This window comes from Adiantum capillus-veneris, chromosome 7, assembly GCF_014529385.1.
Source record: "Adiantum capillus-veneris isolate H3 chromosome 7, ASM1452938v2, whole genome shotgun sequence".
Lineage (NCBI taxonomy): Eukaryota > Viridiplantae > Streptophyta > Polypodiopsida > Polypodiales > Pteridaceae > Adiantum > Adiantum capillus-veneris.
In genome coordinates this window covers 25,499,717-25,509,342 of record NC_140937.1, presented here as the reverse complement: position 1 = coordinate 25,509,342, position 9,626 = coordinate 25,499,717, and the positions used below count along the sequence as shown (strand labels likewise).

The 9,626-nt window shown below is 40.5% G+C and overlaps 1 protein-coding gene across 4 annotated transcripts; it reads left to right on the top strand.

Moving 5' to 3' along the window:
* Positions 1–411: 411 nt before the first annotated feature.
* LOC147453581 (putative protein phosphatase 2C 33) lies at positions 412–3,061 on the top strand. 4 transcript variants are annotated; one of them, XM_086515743.1, is made up of 7 exons: positions 705–927; positions 1,010–1,015; positions 1,161–1,449; positions 1,540–1,878; positions 1,961–2,078; positions 2,247–2,470; positions 2,635–3,061. In XM_086515743.1, the coding sequence occupies exons 1-7, from the start codon at positions 803–805 to the stop codon at positions 2,797–2,799; spliced, it is 1,266 nt and encodes a 421-aa protein (XP_086371869.1). In that variant the 5' UTR covers positions 705–802; the 3' UTR covers positions 2,800–3,061. The 4 variants fall into 4 exon arrangements, with proteins under 4 accessions (XP_086371868.1, XP_086371869.1, XP_086371867.1 ...); XM_086515742.1 differs by lacking the exon at positions 705–927 and adding an exon at positions 412–546 and having other exon boundaries at positions 1,010–1,449; XM_086515741.1 differs by having other exon boundaries at positions 718–927; positions 1,010–1,449.
* The last annotated feature ends 6,565 nt before the right edge of the window (positions 3,062–9,626 follow it).

Sequence of the window (9,626 nt, the reverse complement as noted above, 5' to 3'; positions counted from 1 at the left end):
CTGCACGCACATATCAAGTCGGTTTTTATGATCTTTTATTCTGAGCCAGCATGCAATCCCCGGGTTTAGGAGGTTCAATTTGTGGCTAGGTTTAGTTTTAATGTGACGGCTCTGCTGTGATTGCATAAAATTTTGTGTGTGGACTTGTGAATCGTGGATCCCCTCATTAAATTTGTGGGTTACTTAGTCCTCTCATAAGGGTGAGTGAAATTTTGCTGTGGGTTCAACCCCGGGGGTCGTAATGAAGATGCTTTTTATTCGATGCCCTTAAAAGATCGACGATGCATATTGATCGAATATTGTATACCATCGATCCCACCTGGAAAGGCCACTCGAGCAACTTCCAAAGTTCCACGAGAGGCCGACCAGCTTCGGGCCCGTTTGCTTTTTGCATTTCTGCTCGTGCCGAAATCAAGTGGCGGCGAGTGATGTAGAGAAGGGAATCCGCACGTACGGCAGTCGTAGCTGTAAAGCTGGCGCGTCGCCATAGCCGGCAGCAGCTCTGGGACGTCAATTGTGTATGTCGCTCGAGCTCAAGTCAATTTTGTATGTCGCTCTCTTACCTGTACCTCTCTACTGCTCATTGATGTGGGATTCGCACAGCAATTTGCTACCCAACCCTATGCACAGTTGCCCTCCATCATTCCATGTAACTTCATGTGGATCCTTCTCAACACATAACACATACACACACACACACACACACGCTTACTTTTTTAGTGGTGAAACGACCACACAAAACCTGTCCACCACACACACACACGCACGCAACCTGTCCACCACACACACACAAAACCCATGTATGCATGGGCGTACCGTCTTTTACATCGATGCCCCTTCTGTCCTGCATCCAAGTTGGACGTCAGGCCGTCTGTTAGCAGCTGTTTATCTTTTCCAACAGAATTTCTTGCTGAGACTTCTTAGCATGTATGCATGCATGTACATAGTTGTAATACATCGCCTTCCCGCGCCTGACAACAAATGGTCATTTTGGGCTGCTGACTTGCAGGGATGTGTGAATGCCTGAGCTTCATTCTTCTCCCATGGAGCAAGGTTTGCAAGCCAGCACTCTTTCGCCTCCTCTTTGCACTCAAGACCCAGCATCTTGTCTATCCGGCCATCAGAGTTAGTTCATATGAAGATTTTGACTCCAATGTCAGCGAGAATTCTCTTGATGAAGCCTCTGTGCAATCAAGAAAGAACCAGCAAGGTAAGTCTACAATCTATGTGCTCGGAGATGTCGAAGAGCATGCAGAGACATATAGTAAAGCCATAGCTGAGAATGGCAGTTCCATCAAGGCAACGGCTGAAATAGGGGGCCCTTCACATAGTCCACAGACTTGCAAACCACAAAAGCGTTACATATCAAATGGAGGAACCAACATGGCATCTCTATTCACAAAACAGGGTCACAAAGGGACAAATCAAGACACCATGCTTGTAATTGAGGTTGAATTTACTGAAACATGCACACATAAATACAATTTTGAAGGAGCCTATCGATTCTATTAATTTGAGGACCCATGCTTTGTTTGGCAGAAATTCGTTTCCCACCATAACACCACTTTCGGTGGAGTTTTTGATGGTCATGGTCGACACGGGCATCTAGTTGCACGCCATGTCAGAGATGTCCTTCCAGAGAAGTTAAAAGTCTCATGGCAAGACCAACATCAAGCTGCCAGAGAGGGTTTGTACTTGTCGGATTATGGTGATTTAGGGAATCATAGTTTGGAGGAATTGACTTCCAAGCATGTGCTCATCGATGCCTGGAAAGAGGCATTCCGGACTGCATTTAAGCTGACGGACAGAGAGCTACTAGTGAATGACACGCTCGACTGCTTTGCCAGTGGAACAACAGCAGTTGTTGTAGTGAGACAGGTTTGCTTATAAGATGTGAGTTCGTGTGCATTTTGATCATTCAAATGAGACATTAAAGATTAGGATGTATTTGGTGTGACAGGGTAATGATCTATTAGTGGGAAACGTCGGAGACTCCAGAGCTATTTTGGGGGCCAGAGATGACGATGGCTCCCTACTTGCCATACAGTTAACCGTTGATTCGAAGCCCGACGAACCTAGTAAGCTCATCCATTCTTTTGCTTTTTATATATGTTCATGTAGAGCCTTCTTCAGTGCTAAGCTGTTTTGTTGGCACTGTAAGCATACCAATCCCGCCGCAAATATCTGATCCTCTATTCATGATATGAAATCTCTAATATGTGAATTCTCATAAAAATGATGACCAGGAGAAGCTGAACGAATCAAGCGGTATGATGGTCGTGTTTTTGCCTTGCAGAGAGAACCCTCTGTGCATAGGGTTTGGCTACCACATCGCAATGCGCCGGGCTTAGCAATGTCAAGGGCTCTGGGAGACTACTGTCTCAAGAATAATGGTCTCATATCGGTGCCTGAAGTCACGTATCGCCGTCTTACGAAGAGGGATGAGTTTGTTGTTTTGGCAACAGATGGGGTAAGGAGATTTTGATTTCGTAGGTTATGTTTTGGCTAACCTCACCGTCTCACAATGTTCCAACAACAGGTCATTTCCTGTGGGAAAGATGAATATGAAGATTGGGGCATAATATTGTAACTGTTTCAACTAAAAATTGTCGGTTGGCATTGCTGTGTTTGCAGGTGTGGGATGTTTTGAGCAATGAAGATGTAGCAGCGATAGTAGCGTCTACACCTAACAGAGCCTTTGCGGCCAGAGCGGTTGTTGAACACGCAGTGCATGTGTGGAGGTCCAAGTACGCACATTGGAGGGTCGATGATTGTGCGGTTGTTTGCTTATTTCTATGACTCGAAGGAACAAGCTTGTGGCTAACTAATATTGGCTGTGGCTTTTGCTTATGAATGGTTTTGGTGGCCTCCTCTGCTGCTCTGGCGATTTCACACTATGGGACCTGTATTTGGTTTGGGCTTGTTTGAGTTTGTTTGCCTAATTGTGGCCCTTTTTCAACCAGTCTTGAGATTTTGAAGCGGACATTCACATGCAATGGCATCTGTATGCAGTTCTGGTTGAATTTTTTTAACATACCTGATTGCGATTGTGCTTCACTGAGCTTTGATTTTCACCATAGTTGTCTTGTTAGAAAGGATATTGGGGAGCATTCATGTCTACTACTTAGACCTCAAGGATGATATCAATGTTCATTTTCTACAAGTAGCACTGTCAGGTGATGATAGAGAGAGTTTGGCATTTGTGAGGTTTCCTTTTCTCAGATTTCAGCATGGCACATATATGACAAGTTACAATCACATTCTCGGGTATCAGAGGTATGTAATCGTTTGTGGCATGTGCAAAAAAAATGATGCTTGGTGGCACGAGTGTCTTAAAGGCATGCAGAAAAGTCATTTTCCTCTTGAGAAAGATTTATTTTCATGGTGTTGCCTTTGTTGGAGAGCTTCCAGGATGTCAAGTAGGTGTTGTAAACTCAACATTTGAGATGCACAATGTTGTCAATATGTAGTGGATGCTCATGCACATTTGCTTTGGTCCTCTCGGGCATCGCCTTTGAGCATTTCGAGCATTTCGAGTTGCCTTCACATTGAATTTCCTTCTTTCGATTTAGGAATTGGTTCTGGTTGTGTAATATATTGTCCTGCCCTTCTATGGCTGCTACCATCTTCATCACTTGGATCTACCCAAGTTATTGGGCTTTGTAGTCGATTTGGAGTTTTAGAAATGATCTTTTGTTCCTTCAAACTCCAAGAGATGTTTCTCCTGGTAGTCAATACACTTCTCGTTTACCATTCAAGGCATCTCTCAACAAACACTATTTCTTATTGTTTTTAGGTATTCACTCATTGCCTTACCATTTTCTTCATGGTCTTCATGGTTCGAATGCAGTATTATTCTCTGTATTGTCTTCTTTGTGGCACCTTGAGGCTTCCCACCAGTAATGTAAGCGTGCGTGCTAGCGCGCGTGTGCGTATGAGAGAGAGAAGAAGAAAAAGAGAATTTTAAAGTTGAAGGAAGCAATCCCAAGAAACCTCATTCAAGGAGAGTTCCCCAGGAGGTAAAACTAACTACATTGGAAAAGAGGGGTGGGAATGTGGCATGGGAGAGTTATTGTAATCAATGCATATTAAGTTCTCAATTACCAGATGACCTATTATTGATTAACGCATCGTTGATTGCTACAGTGGCTTTGAAATTGCTAAAGAACACGGCTAGCAAGGACAACACATGAACAATCATATGATTATGCTAGATTTTGTCATAATGAGCTCAGCCAACACTAGGTACAATACTATTGTCAGTGATGGTTTTGAGATGATTTTTTCACTTTGTTCATTTGAGCTCTTCCTCCATTTGTGATGGAGTGGCTTTTATTTCATGATAGAGCAAGCAAGTTTGTTCTTCAATGCTGGTGTAAATACAATTAAACAGTGCTGGGGAGGAATATTATGGGTATAATAGAGCGATTCCGACTTTGTGAGATTTTCGGCTGAAAGATGTAATTTTAGAAAAATATTTTCAAATGCTTGATGTGAGGACAAGGGTCTTGGGCAGGGTCCTAGGCAAAAGGGCAATGAGTCCATATGGCATAATGGTAAGCGGACATAATAGCAAGGGTTATATCAATAATTGATGGGTGGAGACTCTTATGCCATAACTCAAGCTCTGACACTTGATGTGCTATATGACGTTGATTGGATGTTTGGACTTTAGTTCGATGAATTATTTAGCAGAGACATTTATTCACATGTAAGTACCAATTAAGTGGTCTATGAAGATCGGAGGAAACATCTTTTCAAGAAGATACTTCAGTAGCTCTGGTGCTAAATGTCTTGTATGGTTTGAATTTAGGCTCAACTGTCAATGAAAGACGTGGTACTTCAATTCTTTAAGAATCAGCAAATGACTGCACTATCCAGGAAAAAAAGGCCTTTCTTGGTGCTATTTCTATCCCTAAGGCTAGCTTCATAGTAGGAGTCACCTTTCATGTGGTTTTTTTCTAGCGTCTAGCAAAATTCCATTGATAACCCGGTTCAACTTTTCGTGCACTTGAATGATTGACCAAAGAAATCATTAGAAAATTATGTCTCGATATTGAATTTTACAACAAGTGAACAAATGTTCAAGACATTTATCTAATCCAAGGCACTGTATATGGAAGAAAAGTTAATCTAAGAAGTCATGAACACCATACAATACAAGCTTGCTTTTGCTATATTAGCTATTGATCAATATGTCATACTTGCAAGAAAAATAATTTATTACATAAGGTGTTATTACCACTACCTACATAAGCATAGCTAGCTCTTGCTTGAAGCCTTCCTTTTTTGTGGTCTTTTGTAGTGCCCCTTTTGGGCTATCATATGAGATGATCAACAACCTTTTTGTAGGCACAACTAATATAACCAAGCATAAGTTGCATTGTAAAGAACAATTGAAAGATGTTTTGTGCATGCCCATTATGTGTATGAGTGTGGTGCTTCAAAATTGGAGACACCGAAACATGCCTCGTTCTATTAGCTCATGACAATTTGTAGATGGCAAGAGGAAATTTTCCATCACTGTTCTCTTTTTGGTGTAATTTTCCAACTTGTTTGCTATCAAATCAATCTACAATCGATGTTACATAGATCTTTGCATACCAAGCACATGGTTCTTGATTCAAACCATACAAAGCTTTGTACAACATGTGCACTATGTTAATTAAAAACCACCATGATGTGACACATACACTTAATCAAGAAAATCATATTGAATCACTATTCAAAAATCGAATTTTTCATTCAATTTTGGTATGCAAATGGACGATTTAATATTGTCATTTAATAGTCTATTGTGCATATCTTGTGACTGGTAGTCAGGTAACATGTGGGCACAAAGGTCTCATGAAAATCAATTTGCTTCTCTTTGGCATAACCTTTTGCAACAAGTCTAGATTTAATATAATTTACAATAGTATACAATGTAAACTTTGACTTATAAAGTCCCTTTGTACCAATTACATTTTTTCCTATTTTTTGGAGGCAATCACATAAAGACCCTGCAGTTGCATAGGAGCCATCCAATTTTTGGACTACATAGGAGTCCTTAGTAAAGCATTGGATTTTTTGTGCAATTGTGGACCATTGGATAAAGTTTTCATATTGGTGCCACATGGCAAAAAACTTTCTCTTTTAATGTTTCTTTTAGATCTTTGTGAGAGGTGTTGACATTTGTGTACCTCCCTCTTTAAAGGGAGCCATTGAATATTGGTTGTCATTATTTTTTATGCTTTTAGAATATATTGTAAATTAAATAAGTCATTGTTACACTTGTTTCCAAAAAGTGTAATACTCTACAGTTACAAAAAAAATTCAAAATACTAGTCACTTTCTCATTTTTCCACTCACAAAGAACTCTCTTAGTATTAAATTTCTCTCAATAGCATTATGTAGGCCATAGTCAACTTTTCACCTTGTTTGACTTTTGAAACCCGTCAAAAGAAATAGGCTCTTTTTGGCCCTCTCAAAAATGCCTTAGAGAACAAGAGATTAAGGAGTGCATTCATATAAGTTTGATCCCATGATGTGAAGTATTGAAAGTTTTCTTAATATTTTAATTTTGTGAAAGAGTCGTTTATTTAAGGACCTCATCCATTCCATTAAATTGTTTTATTAGTTTTTATGCTTATTAGACTTATCTTTTTCAATGAAAGTATAAAAATATTATTTTCTAGCTTATTAATGGATCTTTCAATTTGATTTATTTTATTTTATTTTAATTAAAATAATTTTTAGTTTTTTTTGTTCTAAAATGCCAATGTGTGCCTTTCAACTTGTTGTTTAAGTGTGTCCTTTGTAACAAATAAGGCATTTGTGATTATGTGTGTATAATAGACGGTACAACTTATATTAGAACACAATAGGAATGGCATGTAATAATTTAGGCACTCATTTAGACTTACTCACCATAACTCTCATCCCCCCTCCCCCCTCCTTAAATTCACCAGGCCTTCATCAAAAGATCTATTAAGCAGGGATGCCCCCTCGTCCCTTTGCTTTTTGCCATCGGATTGCATCCTCTCATCTGTTAGAATTAGGGTTGCAGGAAAACACACACAGCTTGGAGAAGACGAAGAAAGCTCAAGGCACACAACTGAGAGTGTATTACTTAGTGTGAAATGGAAAGATAGATAGTGATGGGCGCATATACAATGCACGGGGGGAAAACTTACTAAAGAGGGAAAAAATGCCCCTGCGGTCCTAGTGTGTTCACACACATCACTACCACATGTATATGGTAACAAATCCCCCCTGGAGTGATCGGGTGAACGAGAGCTGGCACATAAGTAAAGGGAAGTGCCATGCCCTGAGGACATGATCAATCCACAAAGGGGAGTAAGCCCAAAGACAATCGTAGCTATAAAGACTGCCCTGTACTCAGCCTCACAACTCGAAGTGGCCACAGTAGGTTGCTTCTTGCTCAACCATGATATACATGAACTGCCAAGCATGAAACAAAAACCACTTGTGGACACTCGCGTGTCAAAACAACCAGCCCAATCTGAGTCTGAAAAAGCATGTAAGTCTGGCAGCAATGATCCCCCCTTGGGATAAAACAAGCCAAGATGTAAAGTGCCACTAAGGTAGCGGAAAATCCTCTTGACAGCCTGCCAATTCTTAGACCATGGGCTATGCATAAATCTGCTGACTTGTGAGACTGCAAACTGAATACCCGGCCTCATGTTACAAACATAAATGAGGCATCCAACAACAGTTTGGTAAAGAGTGACATCAGCAGGATCACCAGCGTCATGAAGACTCAATTTCAAACCTGTTTCCATGGGAGTGGCAATAGGTTTGCAATCCTCAAGTCCAAACTTACATAGCAATGTCACTATGTGACTTTTCTGACACAAGGCAATACCACCATCACACTGCTTAAAGTGTATACCCAAGTAATGATGCAACAACCCCAAATCTTTCATCTTGAAAGTAGCTTTCAAATCAGTCTTAACTTCAGCAATATGTCTCTCATTTGGTCCAGCGATCAGCAAATCATCTACATAAAGAACCACAATGAGAAGTACATCACCCTCACGCTTTACATACAATGTGCTTTCTGTTGGACTGTTACGAAAGCTTCGTTTGACCAAATGAGTGTTAGCTTTCTCGTACCAAGCACGAGGAGATTGCTTCAACCCATACAAAGCCTTCTTACTTCTGCACACTTTGTTCTCTTGTCCTTTCATGACAAAACTGTGAGGCTGTGTTACATAAACTTCCTCAAATATGTCAACATTCAAGAAAGGAATAACAATGTCTAATTGATGTACATCCCTACCAAAATGAGCTGCCAATGCACATAGAAAACGAACAGTAGTCATACGACAAGTGGGAGCAAAAGTTTCTTCATAATCTATGCCTTTTTGCTGCACATAGCCTTTTGCAACAAGTCGGGCCTTATGGCGATCAACCTCACCATCCGACTTGCGTTTCAACTTGTAAACCCACTTTGTACCAATGGCCTTTTTGCCAGGAGACAAATCACATAAAGTCCATGTGTCATTTTCTATAAGTGCATCATATTTTGATTGCATGACAACCATCCAATTTTTTGAATTATGTGCTTCATCAAAAGAGAGAGGTTCCTCAACATCATGTAGGCTAGACACAGCCAATGCGTAACAATGTGATGCATAAGATGCATGGCGAGAGCCTGAACGAGTACGACTAGAAAAAGGTGTATCCAATTTACTGTCACGCAATGTATGCACCAGCCATTTTGGCATACCTCTAGCTTGCTCATTTTCAGCCCTTTCCTCATCAAGTACATCATGTACATCTGCATCAATAATAGGCTGATCTGTAACATTTTTGAAAACCCCATAGGCTGTACATTTGCCTCATTGGAATTTACATTCAAACTTCCACCATTGAAAAGAGGCAACAAAGTGTCATAAATGTCCTATGAGCTTACATTACTGTCTCTACTACATGACAGCAGCAAGGGCTGAACAGAATCTTCCACAAACACTACATTCCGTGAAACCATAATACGCTTTGTTTGCGGATGATACAACCTGTAAACTCTGCTTTCAACACTATAACCAACAAAAATACATTTGACAGCCTTATCATCCAATTTTTTGCCTAACAGCCAAAAACATGCATGTGCTCAATAGAAGGCTTTCTATCATGCGATGCTTCATATGGAGTAATAGACTGCAAAGCTTTCGTAGGACGCCTGTTAAGTACATAAGTGGCACACATGATGGCCTCAAGCCAAAAAGAATGCGGCAAAGCTTGACTTTTGACCATACACTGTGCCATTTCCGTAAGTGACCTGTTCTTCCTCTCAGCTACACCATTTTGCTGAGGTATATAAAGCACTGTACATTGGTGTTTTATCCCAAGACTAAACAGAAATGCATCAAATTCATGAGACATATACTCCGTCCCTCGATCGGAACGGAGGGTGCCCATAGTACATTTCGAGACATTTTCAGCCATAGCCAGAAATTGTTTGAAGCACATAAAAACTTCAGACTTCGCTTTAAGTGGAAATACCCATGCATGCCTGAAGTAATCATCAATGAAAGTCACGAAGTACAGGTATTGCCCCAGAAAGGAGTTTGCATGGGTCCACAAACATCACTATGCACAAGCTGCAACCTACATGTGGC